We start from the raw sequence: 23,017 nt of genomic DNA, 5'->3' as shown, positions 1-23,017 counted from the left end.
ACTGAAATCAGACTGATTATATTCTTTGCAGCCAAAAATGGAGAAGCTCTATACAGTCAGCAAAAACAAGACCAGGAGCTGACTGTGGCTCAGACCATGAACTCCTTATTGCCAAAGTCAGACTTAAATTGAAGAAAGTAGGGAAAACCACTAGACCATTCAGTATGACCTAAATCAAATCCATTATGATTATACAATGGAAGTGAGAAATAGATTTAAGGAACTAGATCTGATACAGTGCCTGATGAACTATGGATGGAGGTTTGTGACCTTGTACAGGAGACAGGGATCAAGACCATCTCCATGGAAAAGAAATGCAGAAAAGCAAAATGGCTGTCTGGGGAGGCCTTATAAATAGCTGAGAAAAGAAGAGAAGTGAAAAGCAAAGGAGAAAAGGAAAGATATAAGCATCTGAATGCAGAGTTCCAAAGAATAGCAAGGAGAGATAGAAAGCCTTCCTCGGCGATCAGTGCAAAGAAATAGAGGAAAACAACAGAATGGGAAAGACTAGAGATCTCTTCAAGAAAATTAGAGATACCAAGGGAACATTTCATGCGAAGATGGGCTTGATAAAAGACAGAAATGGTATGGACCTAACAGAAGCAGAAGATATTAAGAAGAGATGGCAAGAATACACAGAAGAACTGTATAAAAAAGATCTTCATGACCCAGATAATCACGATGGTGTGATCACTGACCTAGAGCCAGACATCCTGGAATGTGAAGTCAAGTGGGCCTTAGAAAGCATCACTACGAACAAAGCTAGTGGAGGTGATGGAATTCCAGTTGAGCTATTCCAAATCCTGAAAGATGATGCTGTCAAAGTGCTGCACTTAATACACCAGAAAATTTGGAAAACTCAGCAGTGGCCACAGTACTGGAAAAGGTCAGTTTTCATTCCAATCCCAAAGAAAGGCAATGCCAAAGAATGCTCAATTGCACAATTGCACTCATCTTACACGCTAGTAAAGTAATGCTCAAAATTCTTCAAGCCAGGCTTCAGCAATATGTGAACCGTGAACTTCCAGATGTTCAAGCTGGTTTTAGAAAAGGCAGAGGAACCAGAGGTCAAATTGCCAACATCCGCTGGATCGTCAAAAAAGCAAGAGAGTTCCAGAAAAACATCTATTTCTGCTTTATTGACTATGCTAGAGCCTTTGACTGTGTGGATCACAATAAACTGTGGGAAATTCTGAAAGAGATGGGAATACCAGACCACCTGACCTGCCTCTTGAGAAGTCTGTATGCAGGTCAGGAAGCAACAGTTAGAACTGGACATGGAACAACAGACTGATTCCAAATAGGAAAAGGAGTACGTCAAGGCTGTATATTGTCACCCTGCTTATTTAACTTATATGCAGAGTACATCATGAGAAACGCTGGACTGGAAGAAGCACAAGCTGGAATCAAGATTGCTGGGAGAAATATCAATTACCTCAGATATGCGGATGACACCACCCTTATGGCAGAAAGTGAAGAGGAACTAAAAAGCCTCTTGATGAAAGTGAAAGTGGAGAGTGAAAAAGTTGGCTTAAAACTCAACATTCAGAAAACGAAGATCATGGCATCTGGTCCCATCACTTCATGGGAAATAGATGGGGAAACAGTGGAAACAGTGTCAGACTTTATTTTTTTGGGCTCCAAAATCACTGCAGATGGTGACTGCAGCCATGAAATTAAAAGACGCTTACTCCTTGGAAGAAAAGTTATGACCAACCCAGATAGCATATTGAAAAGCAGAGATATTACTTTGCCAACAAAGGTCCATCTAGTCAAGGCTATGGTTTTTCCTGTGATCATGTATGGATGTGAGAGTTGGACTGTGAAGAAGGCTAAGTGCCGAAGAATTGATGCTTTTGAACTGTGGTGTTGGAGAAGATTCTTGAGAGTCCCTTGGTCTGCAAGGAGATCCAACCAGTCCATTCTGAAGGAGATCAGCCCTGGGATTTCTTTGGAAGGAATGATGCTAAAGCTGAAACTCCAGTACTTTGGCCACCTCATGCGAAGAGTTGACTCATTGGAAAAGACTCTGGTGCTGGGAGGGATTGGGGACAGGAGGAGAAGGGGACGACAGAGGATGAGATGGCTGGATGGCATCACAGACTCGATGGACGTGAGTCTGAGTGAACTCCGGGAGTTGGTGATGGACAGGGAAGCCTGGCGTGCTGTGATTCATGGGGTCGCAAGGAGTCGAAAATGACTGAGCGACTGAACTGAACTGAAATTACGTATATGCCACCTGGGAAGCCCTTGTGTATATTCAAAGTTTAGAATTAGTGGTTAAGAACCTGCCTGCCAATGCAGGAGACCTAAGAAATGCAGATTTGATCCCTGGGTCAGGAAGATCCCCTGGAGGGCTTGGCAACCCACTCCAGTATTCTTGCCTGGAGAATCTCATGGACAGAGGAGCCTGGAGGGCTGAAGTCCATGTTGTCGAAAAGTGTCGGGACATGACTGAAGGGCCTTAGCACGCACGTGAGGTTAGAATAGTGATTCTTAAACTACTTTTCAGATCATATATCTCTTTGAGAACCTAATGAAACTTTTAATGCATCCTTCTGGGACCCCAAATTAGGAACGTTTGGGTTGGAGAAGTGGTGAAACTAGCCTGTCCCTGTCGTGCTGTGGCTTGTCCTTCCTTTCCACCACCAGATGCCCTCTACTCACCAATGGGCCGTCATTACTATCTCAGCCTCAGGCTCCTTTGCTGTTATCCCTGCTCATTTAGACATCTTTACCTGCTGCTTTTGGGACTTGCCTGAGTCACCTGCTTTATTCCAGTTGACGTATCTCGTCTGTGAGTCCCAGCTCTTCCTGAACCACTGCAACTTAATGACTGTTTTGGCAGGTGAACAGTGAACTTTTGTTTTTTTTTTTTTGGTGCTTGGTCAAGAAGAATTGAGAACAGAGAACTAGAAGATGGATGGAGGACCTTTCTTTCTCTGTGCTGTTGACAGTGAGGGTATCCCATCCTTCCCGCCAAAACATAAATCACACAGAAGTATTTGAAAGAACCTACCCCATGTCATCAATAATTTTAGAGTTATCTTCTTGGGAGCTTTCTGGAGCTGCATTTCCATTTGCAAGAAATCTCTGTATGTCAGAGAAAAAAACTAATTTTGGCTTACCCACCTTTGGGTAATAAACAGGAACTATGTGATGCATTGTTTCAAAGTTACCTGTAGCGTACAAAGAATTAAAAGCATTCTGCTTTGAAACTAATAACTAAATTGTAAACATGACATAGAACAGCATTAGACTATATTTTGAGAAATGGAATTAAATATGACTAAATAGTTTCATAGCAAAACCAATAAAAAGTTAATGTCCAAGATAAAATATGACAGATTTTCATACGTGAGAACCCACACAGGAAAGTTCATGGTCAACTCTCATAGATAAAATGGGTATACCAACATTAATTAATATTAACTACCCTTGTGTTTTGCTGTTATGTGTTTATTTTTTCAGTGTTTTTAACCTTTAGGGAGTAGATTAGTCAATTACAGTTTTTGTAATCTGTTCATACCTTATTTCCACACTTAACATCATTTCCCTGTTTATAGATCCTCGTAACTTTCTAGCAATGATTTTTCTTTTAAGTAGAAACTGCCTTAATCAACTCTAATTCTCAGAGCTTAGCATAATCTTGGGCATATCCGCAGTGCTCAACAAGTGTTTATTAAGTGAATAAATGAATGTTTCCATCAAAACACTACAAAAGTAAATGCTGAAAGTTATTAAGATATTTTGAACTTCGTTAAAGTATTTGACTACTTCTGATTTTGAGACTGTATTTAGGACAAGATTTTTTATTGTAAGATCCTTGAAGTTTAAAGACATAATCCCTGTAATTTTATTATTATAGAGCTCCAAATTTACAGGGCTACCAAAAATATGTCAAAGGTCAGGAAATTTAAAAATGACCATCTTCCTAAGAATTCCTCTTCACTTACAATGTATTTGGTTGTGCAGAGGTATCTTTAAATGGTTCATATTAACTCTTCTAAAGTCCTGAAGGTATACTGTAGATTTTCAAAAGCACAGTGTATCTTCTAGACTTTAATTCACGCTTTCCATTTCTCCTGAGCAGCAATAACAGAGAGACTTTACATGAAGACCATAGTGCAAGCTATCGGCCAGGTGCATAGTTACTGTGTGTTACATGCGTGTGTCTAGGGAGGTCACTGGTTGTAAGCCTGGGAGGCTCAGGAACTGTACCATTTGTTTGCAAAGGGTTCACAGAAGCATGTAGGTGACAAGAAAGAAGGATATCTATAAATGGCCAAGAGAAAATACCTAAGTACTCCTGAGAAAAGGGCTTCCCTGGTGGCTCAGCAGTAAAGAATTCACCTGCAGTGCAGGAGCCACAAGATGTTCAATGTATAATCTCTGGGTCAGGAAGATCCCCTGGTAGGAGCGCATGGCAACCCACTCTAGTATTCTTGCCTGGAGAACCCTACGGACTGAGGAACCTGGCAGGCTATAGTCCACGTGGTAACAAAGAGTCGGACTTAGCACACGCCTGAGGCAAACTCAGATAATTTCTATTGCAGGTAGTCAGCTTTCAATTTAAATTTAATTTAGTTGACCTTAAAGTCTGTTTTTCAATAGAGTAAATAATATAATTTATTTGAATACTTATAAAATTTCAAAGTTCTTTCATAATATAGTCTCATTTTTCTCCCTAGTTTCTTTGTATTTGCAAAAATTATATGTTTACATATCATGCATTTATACAGTTGCAGATTTTTCTAAATTCCTGCCAAACCGAAGTGAATTTCTAAGTAGGGCAGACATTATTGTCCTTATGTCCAAGCATGAGTTGTCCACCGGTCATCAATACAGTAATCACTAGAAACCAAAGCTCTTTGATAAAGTCAGATAACTTTGATTAATTACTGGGCTTCCCTGGTGTCTCAGATGGTAAAGAATCTGCCTGCAATGGGGGAGACCCAGGTTCAGTCCCTGGGTTGGGAAGATTCCCTTGGAGAAGGGCATGGCAACCCACTCCAGTATTCTTGTCTGTAGAGGAGCCTAGCAGGCTACAGTCCATGGGATTGCAAAGAGTTGGACATGACTGACCAACTAACATTTTTACTTTCACTTTCTGCTATCTTTGTGACCTTAGACAAGTTATCTCATCTTTCTAAAACTCAGCTTTCTCAGCTGAAAAATGGATATAATTTTTCCCACAAGGTAAAATGATTAAAGCAGTAATGCATATAAAGATCTAAAATGATTGGCACGATAATATTGGTTCTTTTTTCTTCCTTTGCCCCTCTTTTTGGCTTCCTAGACTGGAGTGCTTTCCATTTAAATTATTAATGGTTATCATGATAGCAACTACAATAAGGTATGAAATGACGCTTCTGTACTTTGTAGCATTCCATATGGCTTTTAAAAAAAAAATTGTGGTAAGAACACTTAACATGGAATCTACCCTGTTACTGTTTTAAATGTCCAATAAATACATTATTGTTGACTCTAGCCCAGCTTTGTGGGCTTCCCAGGTGGTGCTAGTGGTAAAGAACTGCTTGCCAGTGCAGTATACATAAGAGACATGGGTTTGATCTCTGGGTTGGGAAAATCCCCTGGAGAAGGGGATGGCAACCCACTCCACTGTTTTTGTCTGGAGAATCCCTTGGACAGAGGAGCCTGGTGGGCTATGGTCCATAGGGTTGCAAAGAGTCACACATGACTGAAGTGACTTAGCATGCATGTGCAGCTTTGTACAGCATATCTCTAGAGCTTATTCATTTTGCTTGACTGAAACTTTATATCCACTGATTAGTAACTCCCCATTACCCTCCCACCCACAGCCCTGGGCAGCCACCATTCTGTTCTTTGATTTTATGAAATAGACTATTTTAGATACCTCATATATGTGGAATTATGGAGTATTTGTCTTTCTGGAACTGGCTTATTTCATTTAGCATAATATCCTCAAGGTTCATCCACATTGTTTCATATTACAGAATTTCTCTCTTTTTTTTTTTTTAAGGCTGAGTAGTATTCAGTTGTTTGTATATACCTAATTTTCTTTATCCATTCATTCCTCAGTGGACATTTAGGTCTCTACATCTTGGCTATTATGAATAGTAATAGCCAACTGCAATGAACATAGGAGTGTTAACATCTCTTCAAGATCCTGATTTCAGTTCTTTTGGATATACTCAGAAGTGGGATTGCTGGATCATATGGTTGTTCTATTTCTAAATCTTGAGGCATTGCCATACTTTTTTTCATGTTGGTCGCACCATTTTGCATTCCCACTGACAGCATGCAAGGATTCCACTTTTATCCACATCCTCACCTACATTTGTTGTTGTTTTGTCATATGATAAGAGTTTTTCTGACAGGTATGAGGAAATATCTCATTGTGATTTTGATTTGCCTTTCCTGGTTAATTAGTGACATTGAACATTTAAAAAATATACCCATTGGCCATTTGTAGGTTTTCTTTGGAAATATGTCTGTTGGAAATGCTGTTGGGAAAATGGAATCAATTAACTTGCTCAACAAAGGGTTGCCACAGACCTTCTATTTGTATAAAATGTAGTATCAGGGAAGTGCAGTAAAGTGCAATCAAAAAATGTGTGCCTGAAATTATTTATTTATTTATTGAAATGTAGTTGATGCATAATATCTTGTTAGCTTCAGGAGTGTTACATAGTTATTTGACATTTGTATCATTGTAAAATGATGACCACCATATGCCTGGAAGCTGCAGTACTTTGGCTGCCTGATGGGAAGAGCCAACTCATTGGAAAAGACCCTGTTGCTGAGAAATAGAGGGCAGGAGGAGCAGGGGGCAACAGAGGATGCGATGGTTGGATGGCATCACCGACTCAATGGATATGAGTTTGCGCAAACTCTGGGAGATAGTGAAGGGCAGGGAAGCCTGGTGTGCTTCAGTCCATGGGGTCACAAAGAGTTGGATACAACTTAGTGACTGAACAGCAACAACAAATAAGCCTAGTAACCATATGTCCTCATCCAAAGTTATTGTAATATTGTTGAGCATATTCTTTGTGCTGTATGTTTTGTCCGTGTGGCTTATTCATTTTATAACTGGAGGTTTACCTTTTAATCCCCTTCACCTGTTCATCGCACTCCTCCTGGCAACCACTCTTCTGTATGAGTCTGTTTTCATTGCCTTGTTTTTTAGATTCCACATATGAGATCATTCAGTGTTGGCCTTTCTCTTTTTGACTTATTTTACTTGGCATAATACCCTCTATATCCACCTATGTTGTCACAAGTGGTAAGATACTATTCATATTGTTAATGGCTGAGTAATATTCCATTGTATATATTGCATCTTCTTCATCGATTCTTCCATACCCAGTAGTGAAGTTACTGGATCACATGATCACATGGTCCATTCTGTTTTTAATTTTTGAGGCACCTCCATACTGTTTACCATGGTGGTTGCACCAATTTACAGTCCTACAAACAGTGCACCAGGGTTCCCTTTTCTCCACATCCTTGCCAACACTTGTAATTTGCCTTTTTGATAATTGCCATTCTGACAGGTGTAAGGTGATATCTCATTGTGGTTTTGATTTGCATTTCTCTGATGATTAGTGATGCTGAGCATCTTTTTATTTGTCTGTTGACTGTCTGTATGTCTTCTTTGGGAAAAATGTCTATTCAGGTCCTTGCTCATTGTTTCATTGGGTTATTTGTTTTTCTGATACTAAGTTGTGTGAGTTCTTTATGTATTTTGGATATTAACCCCTTATACGTCCTGTCGTTTGTAGATTTCTTCTCTCATTCACTAGGCTGTCTTTTCACCAGGTTGGTAAGTCTCCTTCACTGTGTAAAATCATTAGGCTGTCTTTTCACCAGGTTGGTAGTCTCCTTCACTTTGTAAAATCACTAGACTGTCTTCTCACCAGGTTGGTAGTCTCCTTCACTTTGTAAAAGCTTTTGAGTTTGGTGTAGTCCCATTTGTTTGTTTTTGTTTCCCTTGCCTGAGAAGACAGATTCTTTCACATGTAGCTGTCTAGTTTTCCTCACACCATTTACTGAAGAGGCTGTCTTTTCCCCACTGCATATTCTTGCCTTCTTTGTTGTAAATTAATTGGCTGTATAGTTGTGAGTTTATTTCTGGTCTCTCTATTCTGTTCCATTGATCTGTGTGTCTTATTTTTGTGCCAGTACCATGCTGTTTTGATTACTGTTGTTGCTGAGTCACCAAGTCATGTTCAACTCTTTGTGACTCCATGGACTGCAGCATACCAGGCTTCCCTGTCCTTCACAATCTCCCAGAGTGTGCTCAAACTCATGTCCACTGAGTCAGTGATGCCATCCAACCATCTTATCCTCTGCTGTCCTCTTCTCCTCTTGCCTTCAATCTTTCCCAGCATCAGGGTCTTTCCCAATGAGTCAGTGAATATTCAGGACTGATTTTCTTTACGATTGACTGGTTTGATCTCCCTGATTACTGTAGCTTTGCAGTATACAGCTGACCCTTGAATGACACAAGTGTGAATTCCTCAGGTCCACTTTTACATGAATTTTTTTTTCTATAGTATATACTACAGTATTACATGATCTGAGGTTGGTTGAATCCTCAGATGTGGAACCAAAGATATGGAGGGCTGACTGTAAAATCACATGCAGATTTTCGAGATTGGGGAGGGTCAGTGCCCCTAACCTCCTCATTGCTCAGGGTTCAACTGTAGCTTGAAAACAGGGAGCATTATCCCTTCAGTTTTATTGATCTTTCTCAACATTGCTTTGGTTGTACTTTGGCATCTTTGAGGTAATACTGAAAACAGGTAAATCCTTACCCTGAGTCTAGTTTTGCCCTTCACAGCCAACCACGTATAAGCAGAGGGGGAAATGCCTCTTGTCCATTTTATAAGTTTCAAATCTTGAGAAATTCATATTGCCAATACAGTATCATCACTCGTGAGATAAAAGTAACAGTTCATGTTCAGTGGATACAATATGGCAAAATCATCAGAGCTTTCCACCTCCTTCTCTTCACCTCAACCTCCTTGTCCTAGAGTGATAGAGCTCCTAGGATATGCTGTCTATGCATAAAGCCACACTACACTGTTTTAGTTCCTCTTTCCCTGTTCGCCTGGTCTCACTTCTTCCCATGTCTCCATCCTGTTAGCTGTGGAACTAGAAAACGAACATGGAACAGAGGAAGTGGCTCATTCCAATATTGTTGACTACAGAATTGGTGAAGAGTGAATTCTAGGATACTCCCCAATATGGTAAAGATGATTATTACACATTACACTTAGCTACAGTTAGTTTCATTAGTTAGGCTATACTCGGGAGGTTGCCATATCCTTGTAACACCACCTTAGGCATATTATAATCAAAATATTCAAATGATAGGGTATGTACTTAAGAAAGGGGACAGGCCACCAAGTATAGGCCACATATATGATTGTGATACATCTTTATTTTTTATCCTGATGAAAATGTGATTTTTGTGCTGTTACTAAATGAATATACTTGTGACTTCAGTTTCACAAGTTATATAGCTGATTGTTGTTTCACCATTTAGATAACTAGTATCATTCACTTTTTAAAAAATTTTGACTGCACGGGGTCTTCGTTGCACCAACCACATGGACTGTTCCTTGCGGCATGGGCTCAGTAGTTGTGGCACACAGGCTTCTCTAGTTGCCATGTGTGGGCTTAGTTGCAGTACATGAGATCTTAGTTCCCTTAGGGCCCAGGGGTGGAATCTGGGCCCCCTGCATTGGCAGCTTGGAGTCTTATCCACTGGACCGCCAGGGAAGTCCCCATGCACTTTTGCCAGATATAAAATTATACATTTCCCCCACCCTCATGGCTCTCTGTTTATATAGCCAACATAATTATAACTCAGTATGAACTAAACATAGCTTTTTTTGATAGTAGCTACCGTTTTTATATATAAACATTATAGGAAATTTTTTCTAGAAATTGTAATCAAGTTAAGAAAAAAAGCCCATTAAAAAAATGAAACAAACCCTCCTAATTTTTGGCATTTTGTTGTTGTTCTTGAGTATAATATTCCTTTTGCTGGCAGGAGTGACCGACTATGAATGATGGCCTACTTACTGTTGCATGAGTTATGTGTATCCTCATTCTTACTGTTCTTTTTCTTGCTGGTTTTCTTGGCATCTTTGGATGCTTTCCAATTCATTAGGAATTGTCTTTCCATGTTTTTAATTTCTTTTCCATCAAGGAATTCTAGAGAAAAACAATATATATGTTTAAAATGTAATATATACATGTTATAAATGCTATCTATCAGTACAACATAAATATTACTATATAATACATAAATATTATAATACATATAAAATATATATACCACTGGTTTAGGGCACATGAACTTAAGTTACACTCTAGACTGAAATAAATTTATTTTTAAAATACCTTATTTATACAACTTCTTGTATTTGTACAATTTCTGTTGAGCTTTTATTTTTATTTTTTCTGATTTCAAAAAGAATATGTGCTTTTTATAAACAACTAAAACGTGATGGCAAAAACATAAAATGACTCCGTAATTACTATCCGTATCTCTCCTTTCCATGACTAACAAAGAGAATCACTATAAACAATTAGATGTCTGGTTGCCCTTCTTGAAGCATAAGTTACATTGTTATTTTACAAAACAAAAATGTCATACTTAACAAAAATTAAATATTTAATAATTTTACGGTTATTCATAGAAAAAGAAAAGTATATTTTATGTTAATGTCAATAAGAAGTTTTATATATGTAACATGGTATTTTAAAAGTACATACATTAAGATATAGGAAATAATAGGAATAATACACATAGCTGGCTTCTTTATTCTACGAATTGAAATTTCAGCTATTTTAACGTTTTGTTCCTTTTAAAAGTTTTGAAAATTGAGCATATTCAGTTACACAAATAATTTTTGTATGTTGTATGTATGATATTTGGAAAATTCAAAGAAATGGAAAAAAGCAAAACATCGCCTGTATTTCACAACCCGAAATAATCACTGAAATCACTGATAATACTTGAGTATATTTCTTAGCATTGGTTTGTTTTCTAGGTATGTACCATGTATATATGTGTATATTATATAGAAATGGAACTCTCTATATAGTATTAACATCCTACTTTTTAAATATTATATTGTGAACATTTTATCATGTCTTTCTTTAAAGACAATTTTTAATGAATGATAGTATTCTAAATATAAATATACAAGTAATTTACTTTAAAAATATACCTAATATACATGATCGTTCTTCCTGTGTGTTCTCTGTTTCCTACTCTTGGCTGATGGGGTAAAGGGTAGGCAGGGTGTGATCCTCCCATATGTGTTTTTTGAAAAATCGTTTTGGATACTTTTGATACGCCTGTCAACCCCTCCTTCCCTCAAGAGAACCACTGTACTAGCGTTGTGATTAACCAAGGTTTACTACAGCCATGAGTTTTGAAATGGTTGGTTAGTTTTTATGGGGTCGCAAAGAGTCAGACACGACTGAGCGACTGAACTGAACTGACTGAACTGATGCCCAAGTACAGCATGTCAGGTGGCGCTAGTGGTAAAGAAAGTGAAAGTGAAAGTTGCTCAGTCGAGTCCTGTACGACCCCACGAACTGTGTAGTCCCTGGAATTCTCCAGGCCAGAATATTGGAGTGGGTAGCCTTTCCCTTCTCCAGGGGATCTTCCTAACCTAAGGATCCAACCCAGGTCTCCCGCATTGCAGGTGGATTCTTTACCAGCTGAGCCACAAGGGAAGCCTGAGAATACTGTAAAGAACCCGCCTGCAAATACAGGAGATGTAAGACACATGGGTTTGATCCCTGGGTCAGGAAGATACTCTGGAGGAGGGCATGGAAACCCACTCCAGTATTCTTGCCTGGAGAATCCTGTTGTCAGAGGAGCCTGGTGGGCTACAGTCCATGGGGTTGCAAAGAGTCGGACATGACTAAAGTGACTTAGCATGCATGCATGCACACACAGCATGTCATAGAAACTCTCCCACAATCTCCTCTGTGAGAGGGCAGTGCTTATCCTTCTGATACTGTGTAAGCTGGTCCCTACTGAAGAGCACTCGTCCATTTTCCCTTATATAGTGCATATTCAGGAATGTTATTATTTGTAAGGGTCTCATAAAGTGACTCCCTACTTTGCTCCCATTTTAAATGAAAGGAAAGTTCTTAAGGCGCCATTTGGCAAATGTCAAGCAATGAAAACTTTGATCAGTTTTACCTACAGAACCAAGAGTCTCGTGGCATCTTCAGAGGATTTGTGCCAATGAAAACTTGGCAAAAGGTCAGCAAGTTGTACACATTTATGACTAAATATTTTTTGTTGGTAACAGCCACATTTTCTTTTTTAAAGAAAGTGTTTGATATCTTAATTATTTCTGAACAGAATATATTTTTTCATGTTTTATTTCTCAATTTTAACTTTTGTTCTTATTAAAATATCAAATTTAAAGCTGACCATTTTTGTAGGTCCAGATGTTATATTCATATTTCTGAAGGCTTGCTGATACATTAACTAAAGAGTTAACCAAGTCTCTTTCTCTAGGAAAATTATATTAATATAATAGAAACATGTACCCAGTGATTTGGACACCAGTATCAGTCTATCTCTGTATTTTGGTTTGAGACAAACAGGATTTCTATTTAGATCCATTTTCCACAGCTTCATCAACTTGTTCAGTAAAAACTCCAAATCCTATAATTAGAGGAGAAAAAAGCAAGACACAGGTATTTCATACTTATCAATATTTTTTTCATGTCAGTTAACTGTTTTTAAAGGTAATTACTATTTTCCATGGAGTTCTAGCTCAGTGCCAGGTACTTAGATGATGTACAATACATCTTTTTTTGATGAAATGGTCTGTAGTATTAATAGAAGGGGCTAAAGATGAGACAAAAAGTAAGGTCCTGAGTTGAGGACCACAGAATTGTACTGTGTCACACTAGCTTAAATGGACCCAACCTGTATCTCAGGAAACACTTTGCCTTTCTGGCTATCCATGCTACAGAAGATGCCTTGTTCTTAGCAGAGTTTATGGAAGTTTACAGATTAAGGCCATTATGGAGTAGTAAGTAAGCAGTCCATTGACATTGCAAGCAATATAGTTGCTTTTCCTTTTAAAACCTATAAAAAATGTATCAAAGGGAGAAAATGAAGAAAAAAATCCCATGTGTGTTTATTACCCAAAGATCACTTAAGAAATATTTCTTTTTGGCTGCGCTGGGTCTTTGTTGCTGAGTGCAGGCTTTCGCTGGCTGCTGTGAGCAGGGGCTACTCTCTAGTTGCCGTGGCAGGTTTCTCACTGTGGTGGCGTCTCTTGTGGAGCACCAGCTCTGGGGCACACAGGCTTCAGTAGTGGTGACGTATGGGCTCAGGAGTTGCGCATCACCAGCTCTAGAGCATGGTGTCAGTAGTCGTGGCACACGGGCTTAGTTGCCTTGTGGCATTTGGAATCTTCCAAGACCAGGGATCAAACTGGCGTCCCCTGCACTGGCAGCCAGATTCCCAACTGCTGAACCACCAGGGAAGTCCCAAAGATCACTTTTAATGTGTTATGTATCCTTCTAGTCTTCTTTTTTGAGCATAGGGATTTCTTTTTTAATTGTCAATCATACTGTGTGTACAGTTTTGTTTTATGTGCATCATAAACATTTTCATGTTTTAATAGCTTTTAAGAAAATCAGCTTATTGATATTTAAAGGGATGATTAAATTGTTCTATGGTTGAAAACCCAACTAAATGTGAGAAAAACAGATTAGTCACCTTTAAGAACAAGCTTTCTGTTTGCCCTCATCACCTCCTCTCTCTCCCTGTTTTTTTTCAATCCAGTGTTACTGTCTTTCTCCAATGTCTTGTCTTTCTGTCATTCCTTTCCTTGCTTTCTTCCCTCTTTCTACTCTGTTGCCCATGATTGATTTTTAATAATTCAGTGGCCATAGGCAAAAAAAGGGAAAACTACCTTCAATAGGGCAAAACCATTATTTTAAAGCAAATGTGTTGCTGACAGTAATAATAAATACTGATAATAACTAATCCTGTGGAGAGCTTTTGGTTTTCTGAGCACTGCTGTATACATATGATACTGTGCATATCCAAGAGGACTGCTTTTCATTAGAATATGAGTATGAGAATTACAAAGTTAATAAAAGTTCCAGAGGATAGCAGCAGGCAAACACCTATGATTCTTTTGTTTTCTTCAGGCTAAGACCAAACTTATCATAGGTTATAAGGGAAAAATTAGGAAATACAAATTATACATACATATTCTTAATTTCTAAGCTGAAAGTAATTGTTAATGCATTGGCTGGTATTTTTATTCCCCATAGCATTTCCTCACCTTCAAAGCTGGATACTATTTAGCATTGTATATCTATTTAACTATTTGTATCTTCCACCTTATTCTTGCTTGATCCATGTTTACTGTTGCTTAGATATTTCATTTTTCCATTTTTGGAAAAAAACTCATATAATAAGACTATATTTATTCTTTAGACTTTAGAATATATATTTACCATGAAGCTTTGGTAGCAGGTCCCTTCTACATATTAAATATCCTCCCAAAACTGTAAAAGGAGGTAACAAAAATGGAACATCCAGATAGGTGCCTGTGTCTACATGAAGAAATGCTGTCTTTTGGGGAATAATTAGAAGCACAGCTGGGTTTTCAGAACCCACTGCAGAGCACTTTAATCTTTCAGAGACCAATGTCTTCCCATATAAAGTAGTATTTCTAGTTCTGCTTACTTCATTATTCATCAGGTATGTATTGAGTTACGGGTTAATTTTTGTGCTAGACTCCGATGGATTCAAATAAATAAGTTATGTGAAAAATACAAGGAATTGTATAAGCAATTGTACAAGCAATCCTAAACTTTCTGACATCGCTTCTTACTATTTGACCTTAGGCAAGTCTGTGACCTCATTTATAAAGTGAGGGTAATTAGAGTATTCGTTGCTGTGGCATGTAAAGTGTGTGAGGCAGAGCAGATAGGGAATACATGTGTTATTTCTCTGCCTCTTTGTCTGCCCTGCTACCCCTGAGCTACTTCTCTCTCAATTTTGGTCAACACAGAGAAAAAGTGACGTTAAGAGAGAGTCAGGTTCTGATCCACTGACAAGTAACTGATGCCTTAAAAGAAAGTTCTTTTCGAAAGTTCTAATTTCATCCTTCAGTCCTGGGTCATGGGTTATGCCCTCTTCTCAGCATTTGTTCCACAGCTTTTGATGCAACCATAATTTTCTGTGAGAATTTAATTGGATTTCTCTTAGTTTAAAAACCTCTGGAAGGATGGAACTACGCATTGCATCTTTGTACTGTGTTGAATATGATGCCCATTATAGTAACAATAAGAAAACTTTAAAATTTATATGGATAAAGAGTCCTGTATGTTTTTATTAATTGTTCATCACTTGATAAATGGCCCTCAGCATACTCCTCCTCCCAGTGTATGTTTATTTAAGACTAAACTAATCCTGTGTTGAAATATGATTACCCTTTGGATACGCTCTGGTTGTGCATTGCCTTCCTGTCTTTCATAAAATGCTTTCACTTTTGTGCCCTTCAGTAAGTTGCTAAAGGGAGCAGACACTTCTCTGGACAGTCTCGGTATGATAAATGATCATGTCATGCTATCACTTAGAGGAGTGCTGCAAAATACTAAGGAGCTGATTTTATTTCCCATGCAGGGCTGGTGTCTAAGCTCTAGGATAGGAGCGTGCTGCACTGGCAGTGCTCTTGCTGCAATTAATGATGGCCACTGATGAACCTGTATTTGACCAGCATGCGCCAATCTTTATTGGAAACGTCTAGCCCAACTGTCCTAACTAAATCTAAAGACAGCCATTTGTCATCCCTGTGACTGCCTGTCATCATCTGCCTGGGAAAATCTATAATTTTGGGCTTGTTCCTGACTAAACTGTGGAGTGAATAAATTTATCTTTTGAGTTACTTTGCTTGTCAGGATCAATATTGAGCAGAGGTTGAATAAATTAGAAACTGGAAATACATGACAGGCCATAGTGGTTTATTTGTTTGTATCTTATAAGTCAAATATTTTATAAAAGGCAAGCACGTCAAATTTTTGATTTCCACTGTTCATTCTAAAATGCTTTACCTCATGATAAATGGGCATCAGAAAACTAATGAAGTAAATCACTGACTGATATATCTGACTGGGAGATGAACTTTTCACATCATTTTATTGACTTAGCAAACTTTGCAGACATAAAAACTGAAGGTAAAGATTAAACTTTTTTTCAAGTTGTTATACATTTTTGCAGCCATGATATTTATTTGATTTAATAGTATCAGCAAGATATATAATGTTGGCCTTTTACTAGTTCATGGCTCATCAAGTTACTTGCAGAAATCCAGGTTTTATTATAAATGGTTAATACATTGTTGCATTCTTTTAAAAATATTTATTTAGTTGGGTGTGCTAGGTCTTGGTTGAGTCATGCGAGATCTTTAGTTGTGGCATGCAGACTCTTAGTTGCACTATATGTGGCATCTATTTCCCTGATCAGGGATTGAACCCAGACCCCCTGCATTTGGAGCATGGAGTCCTAGCCACTGGACTGCCAGGAAGTCCCCATTGTCTCATTCTTATTTAAAAGAGTTACCAGGGAAAAAATGCAAATAAATACTAGTCAAAAGAAAATATTTAAACTAGAGCTCTATGAGTTAAAAAAGGGAGTTTCTAAAGTATGGATTATTATTTGGCTTAAAATGTTTCTTTCTCCTCAGTGATTGATTCTGCCACCATTTTTATTAAAGAGAACTGGGTCATCTAGCATAGAGTTCTCTCAGTTTTCTGCCTTTGGTCTCACACTTCCTCTTCCATTCCTTTTTCCAATTTTTATCAGCAAAGGAAAAGTCCTACCTCTTTTCCCAAATGAATTAGTTCTCTCATCCCTTCCTCTCTCCACAGGCCTCCTACTCTTGGGATCATCCTTCTCTTCAATTTCCAGTCTCTCCACCTCCTCTGGGCTTTATCCTATCTCTTACCCACCATCACTACACTTCCTTAAATAGTAGTCCAGACCAATTCTTTTCTAACTTTTATGTCCTTATGAATCATGTAGAGTTCTTGTTTAAATGCAGGTCCTGGTTTAGTAGGTATGGGGGCAGAAGTTGAGATTCTGTACTTCTGATGCTGCTGGTTCTAGGACCACACTTGGAATTATAAGGGTCTTGGTCACTGCCTCTGCTTCCTCAATCACTGGGCACTGTTACAACCTGGTGCGTTTGATCAGGAACCACTAACATTACCACTGAGCAATACATTGACAATTTTGTACTTTCTTTGTCTCAGTTCTTGGAAGCAACTTACCCTACTTGACTGCATCCTTTATGGCTTTTCTTGCAGGCTCCCTGAGTCCTACTCTTACCTGCCCCTCGGCCTTTGCACATTATTCTCTTTACTTGGTAAGCCATTCTGTTCTTTCAGAGCTCAGCTCAGCACTGCCTTCCTAAGGGAAGCCTTCATTCAGCTCCCTAAGGTAGTTCCCCTAGTTATAGGCTTTCAGAGCGACATACTGCTCCTTTATAGCACTTGCCTGGGGTACAATTTTACTTATGTTTTGGATAGTTATGTGCTTAATGTTTCTCTTCCTCTCAATGCTGAGAGATCTTTGAGTTCAGGGACTGGATCTGTTTTTTTTTTTTTTTTTTGCTCACTATCGTCTTCCCCTTTGTCTAGCAAGTGCTGCCACATGGTAGGTGTTCTGAATGAATGAAAAAGAAGAAATAGTGAATGCCTGAATGAATGAATGGATCTGAGGTGAGAAGCAGAACAAGAGTTTTAAGTAAGAGATTATATGGAACTGTTTTGAAAATTCTGCTGATTAGAAGTGCTGCAGACATAGAATGGAGAGACAGGATTTATCTTCTATTTTGTTTGTTCCTCTACTCCTCTTCTACCCGCACCTCGTCTCCCTCACCCAGAGTCTCTGCCTGGACTTTGGACTAGGGAATAGGAGAGATGCTGGCAGGGCTAGAAGATCTTGGGGGAAGGAGTCCGTGGCAGCTGTGGGTGAGAGGGAAGGAAATGAAATCCCAAATAGCAGGGAGGACAGAAGCTATTTGCCCAGATTCCTCCAGGTCCTTATGCAATCATCCTAAGGGACCATTATTTTTTTCATTTTTTTATTTCATGTATTTTCTGTAGATGCATTTGAGGAACCTACAGTGTCCAAATAAAGGGCAGCTGGTTTGAGTGCTAAAAGCCATCGGTAATTATAGTGGTTTGGTTAGAATTCTCTAATGATGTACATTTCTTTTTCCCCATGGCACAAAGCTGTCTGTTGTTGAAGACTCTTAGGATGGGTGTCAGTGACTTTATGTATGGCACATTGAGCTTTCTCTCCCATGGCACAGGGCTTGATGTCAGCAGCTTTGGGGCAACTTTGATCAATGAGTATAAAGAATGGAAAAATTAAAGCCAAAAAATGGAGACGCTGATCCCAGGAATATATAAAGAGAACTAAGTTAATATTCTGATGCTAACCTTCCTGCCCTTTGACTAAGCCTTCGGAGGATGATTTAAAATGACCATAAAAGCACATTCCAAATGACTCCTAGGCAAGTCTGTATTCAGACATCCAAGAAGCTGTGTCTCAGTGTTTTTAATTGTGTGTATCTTCTTGCTGGCAGCAAAAGAACTTGAGATTTCATCCTCACAATGTGAATATCTTTTCTCTATGGGAAGGAAAAGCAACTTCTGGTGTATCTCAGCCTTCGGAACTTACTAAATGATTTGCTTTCCTTCCCCAGATGGTTGAATATTTTAAATTGTTATTGTATTCATTCATTTTATAAACACGTAGTAGGTGTCTACTGTGTGCCAGGCACTGGCCTGAGCTCTAGGGCATCCTGAAATCGACAAAAAGGCCTTGCTCTTAAAGGCATTTTGATATTTGGGGGAATTCATTTGTAGTAGAATAATATTTATTTTAGTAATTATCTACTGCTGACCGTAGTTATCACAAACGTAGACACCGTATTAAAAAGCAGAGATATCACTTTACCAACAAAGGTCCATATAGTCAAAGCTATGGTTTTTTCAGTAGTCATGTACGGATGTGAGAGTTGGACTATAAAGAAGCCTAAGCACTGAAGAACTGATTCTTTTGAATTGTGGTGCCAGAGAAGACTCTTGAGAGTCCCTTTGACAGCAAAGAGATCAAACCAGTCAATCCTAAAGGAAATCAACCCTGAATATTCATTAGAAGGACTGATGCTGAAGCTGAAGCTCCAACACTTTGGCCACCTGATGTGAAGAACTGACTCATTAGAAAAGACCCTGATGCTGGGAAAGATTGAGGGTAGGAGGAGAAGGGGGCAACAGAGGATGAGATGGTTGGATGGCATCACTAATGCAATGGACATGAGTCTGAGCAGACTCTGGGAGATAGTGAAGGACAGGGTATCCTGGTGTGCTGCAGTATATGGGGTTGCAAAGAGTTGGACAGAACCTAGCAAGTGAACAACTACAGTGGCTATGAGATGAGCAAGGTAATAGTGCTAAATTTGGAAACAAGACCAGAAATAACTGTTTTAGAGTCAGTGGATAGCTGTCTGAAAGTGCTTATTTTTTTTTTTCTTGCTGTAAGTGCTTTTGAAACAAGAGTTCTATTTATGGGGGGAAAGAAGCCTATTCTTCTTCCTATGGTCTAATGTAAAGGAATTATATCACAGCCACGTCATTGCCAAACCAGAAACTATGAGGTCTTGGCAGTGGTTCAGCTCACAAATGACTGGTTCCAGGAAGTCTTCCCTAGCCCTAGGCTAAGTTAGTGATACTATAATACTTATGAAAACAGAACCACATTGTAGTCTGATCACTTGTTGACTTTTTTTTTATTCCCTGGGCCTGTACTCTTTCTTCTTCTGATCTACATAGAGTAGTATAATGCCTGGCAAACATGTAGATGCTCAATACATGTTTGAATGAATGAGTAATTGAATGAATGTGGTATGATATGGCATAATATGACCAGAATATAGCTAGTGCAAATTAGAATAAATTAAAGATACAGGTGTTTCCCTTGGAGGAGCAGCAAGGAGAGCGTTCACGTCTAGTTACAGTTACTAGAAACTCGTTCATTGGGAGATCAGAGTTAAGAGGCAAGAAATCTAGTGTCTTGTTCAGTTACTCAGTTGTGTCTGCTCCTTGCGACCCCATTGACTGCAGCACCCTAGGGTTCTGTGTCCTTCATCATTTCCCAGAGTTTGCTCAAACTCATGTCCATTGAGTTGATCATGCCATCCAACCATCTCATCCTCTGTCATCCTTTTATCCTCCTGCCTTCAATCTTCCCTAGCATCAGGGTCTTTTCTAATGAGTCAGCTCTTCACATCAGGTGACCAAAGTGTTGGAACTTCTGCTTCAGCATCAGTCCTTCTAATGAATATTCAGGGTTGATTTCCTTTAGGATTGATTGGTTTGATCTCCCTGTAGTCCAAGGGGCTCTCAAGAGTCTTCTCCAACAGTTTGAAAAGCAGCATTTCTTCGTCACTCAGCCTTTTTTATGGTCCAACTTTCACATCTGTACATGACTACTGGGGAAACCATAGCTTTGACTATATGGACCTTTGACAGCAAAGTATCTAGAGGGAAACATTTGATAGAAAAATAACATTGAGTGGAAAAAGCATATACTTGCTTCTCAGAGAAACATCTGTCTGTCGGTGAGGGATGGAGATCTTGGGGTATGGAAGAGAAAATCAGGTAAGAGCAGAATTATGCAAATAAATACATTACAAAGTAAAGACTAATGAACTACTTTTAGAACAAACTTAGAATAGTTTTAAAAGTAAGTTTATAGCTATAGTAAAATAAGTATTTTCAACCACAATTTCATGTAAATATTGAAAACTTTTTTCTTTACCTTACCTTCACATGCAGAAGTTGGTTGTCAGCTGCTATGAGCTGATTAAGATTCTCCAGTATTTCTAAGTCTCTTATGTCATCAATATTATTATTGCTGATATTCAATATAGAGAGGGATTTCTGTAAGAAAAGGAACTAATTTAGGATTAATAAATAATCTACTTAAATGCTATATGTAGAAACCAGAAATCCTAATCTGTGAAAAATTTTTAATTGATCAGTTCAGGCTGTTTTCCTCTTTAGACAAGAAAATAAAAATCCTTGGAAGTTTTGTTTTTATGCCATTTCTTTTTCTGATGAAACTTTTAGGACTATGGTAATTGTAATGTAACTTACTATTTTTGTCTAAAGTTCCTTCATAAATCTGATTTTTCTCTTCCAAGATATGAGAGAAATTTATAGATAGAAGCCAAGAAAGAAGGAAAGAGAGAAAAAAGATGTCCCAATAAGCAAATAACACATTGTAGAAAAAATGCTTATTTTAGTTTAAGCAAATTATCCTTCTGTGTTAAATATCACTAAGATTAGGGAGAAACAGTTTTCATCTTTGTTTTTCTAAATAGGAAACATGATCAAGAATTGAAAGAATATCTTGTTTGTATTTTTATCTGTATCTCTCCATATAGTTTTCTCTTGGTAATTTGTATGTTCAGGAGCCAGGTAAAATAATAATTACCAATCAACAAGAACTTCAAAATCAGCTGTTAATGAGGACATAAGTATATAATAGAGCAACACTAAGTCAGAGGCATCTAAACTGTTAAGGCCCAGGATTCTCTACCAAGATGGAGACAACTCACTCAGGTATCCCACCTTTAGAGAAGATACTTCCTGATACTTTTCAGGACTTGAAGTATAGCTTTAAAAGTATTCCTTTCAAATAGGATTTCAGAATCTGCCTGAATCTATGCCAAAATGAGCAAGCAAAAGTATTTTCAGTGGCAATTTGTAATAGAACTAGCCATCCCCACAGTGGGGTAAGTCTGCTTGGTTCAGCTGAGGTTGAGCTGAAACATAGTTGTTTCTATAGGAGAGTAGGGAGGATAGGATAGAAATCAGGTCACTCCTTTCTTTTCCAATTTAAAGCACTACCCAGGACTTCCCTGGTGGTCCAGTGGTTAAGACTCCATGCTCCCATAGTAGGGGAAAGTGAAAGGGTTAGTTGCTCAGTTGTATCCGACTCTTTGTGACCCCATGGACTGTAGCCTGGTAGGCTCCTCCTTCCATGGAATTTTCCAGGCAAGAATACTGGAGTTGGTAGCCATTTCCTTCTCCAGCGGATCTTCATCACCCAGGGATTGAATCCAGGTCTCCTGCATTGCAGGCAGATTCTTTACTGTCTGAGCCACCAAGGAAGCCCCAATGTAGGGGGCCCAGGGTTCAATCCCTGGACAGGGAACTAGATTTCCCATGCTGCAACTAAGATCCCCTGTGCTGCAACTAAGACCCAGAGCAGCCAAATAAATTATGTAGGAAAAATTAGTTTTAGCCCTTAAATTCTCAACTGACCATATAAACATGCACAGTATGTACAATGTCCAGATAAACCTTCACCACCTTTCTTTTTTTTTCATTATAACCATTGGTCACTATAGTCTTTGTCAGAATACTCAAATGCAGCCTTACTGCCAGAGAATGAAGGGTTCTTGGATCAAACACGAGCTTTTCTCCAAGGGGAAGCCTCTGACTCTCAACATGAAGCTCTCTTAGTCCTTCTAGTCCTTCTAAGCCTTCTATGACAGCAATGTAATTGCCTCCCAGATATCTGCAAAATATAAAACAAAATTTTAAGGAGGCATTCTGAGACATCACGGTCTATGTGTATGATGAAAACATAACAAAATCATTGAACTATTTGAAAATTATACAGTTTACCAATGAATATTGGGTGTATGTATGGGGTCTGGTTAGGGACGCTGACCTTCATGTAGTGAAATTTGCATATCACTTAGAGGGGCACTCTTTATCCCTGATTACTTCATATTTGCAGATCTACCAACTGGACCATGGACCATGCAGCTCTATAGTGTTTTCTATTGAAAAACCTCGGTAGTCAAAGGTCATCTGTACATGCAGAATGTTCTTTTGTATTAAATCAGTGAAAGGTTTGTTTATTTGATTCTTA

The 23,017-nt window shown here is 38.6% G+C and overlaps 1 protein-coding gene across 20 annotated transcripts in view; it reads right to left on the bottom strand.

The window, feature by feature from the left end:
- Positions 1 to 23,017, bottom strand: part of PPP1R42 (protein phosphatase 1 regulatory subunit 42) — a 52,233-nt gene that overhangs the window by 8,032 nt on the left and 21,184 nt on the right. For 2 of the 20 annotated variants that reach the window (XM_086336733.1, XM_086336731.1), the window contains 5 exons: positions 22,519 to 22,657; positions 20,896 to 21,027; positions 12,577 to 12,694; positions 10,078 to 10,209; positions 3,020 to 3,179 (listed from right to left, as the gene is read on the bottom strand). In XM_086336733.1, the coding sequence (XP_086192859.1) occupies positions 3,020 to 3,179; positions 10,078 to 10,209; positions 12,577 to 12,694; positions 20,896 to 21,027; positions 22,519 to 22,657 (681 nt within the window). Of the gene's footprint in view, positions 1 to 2,920; positions 3,180 to 10,077; positions 10,210 to 12,576; positions 12,695 to 19,842; positions 20,610 to 20,895; positions 21,028 to 22,518; positions 22,658 to 23,017 lie in introns of those variants that run through there. The other 18 variants (XM_086336734.1, XM_086336732.1, XR_015140785.1 and 15 more) reach the window with 11 other exon arrangements.

Source organism: Bos grunniens, chromosome 14 (assembly GCF_055505025.1).
Source record: "Bos grunniens cultivar Pamir isolate PY7600 chromosome 14, Bosgru_T2T1.0, whole genome shotgun sequence".
NCBI classification, from domain to species: Eukaryota; Metazoa; Chordata; class Mammalia; order Artiodactyla; family Bovidae; genus Bos; species Bos grunniens.
The sequence above is the reverse complement of the archived record's forward strand: the minus strand, read 5'-3'. Positions and strand labels throughout refer to the sequence as shown.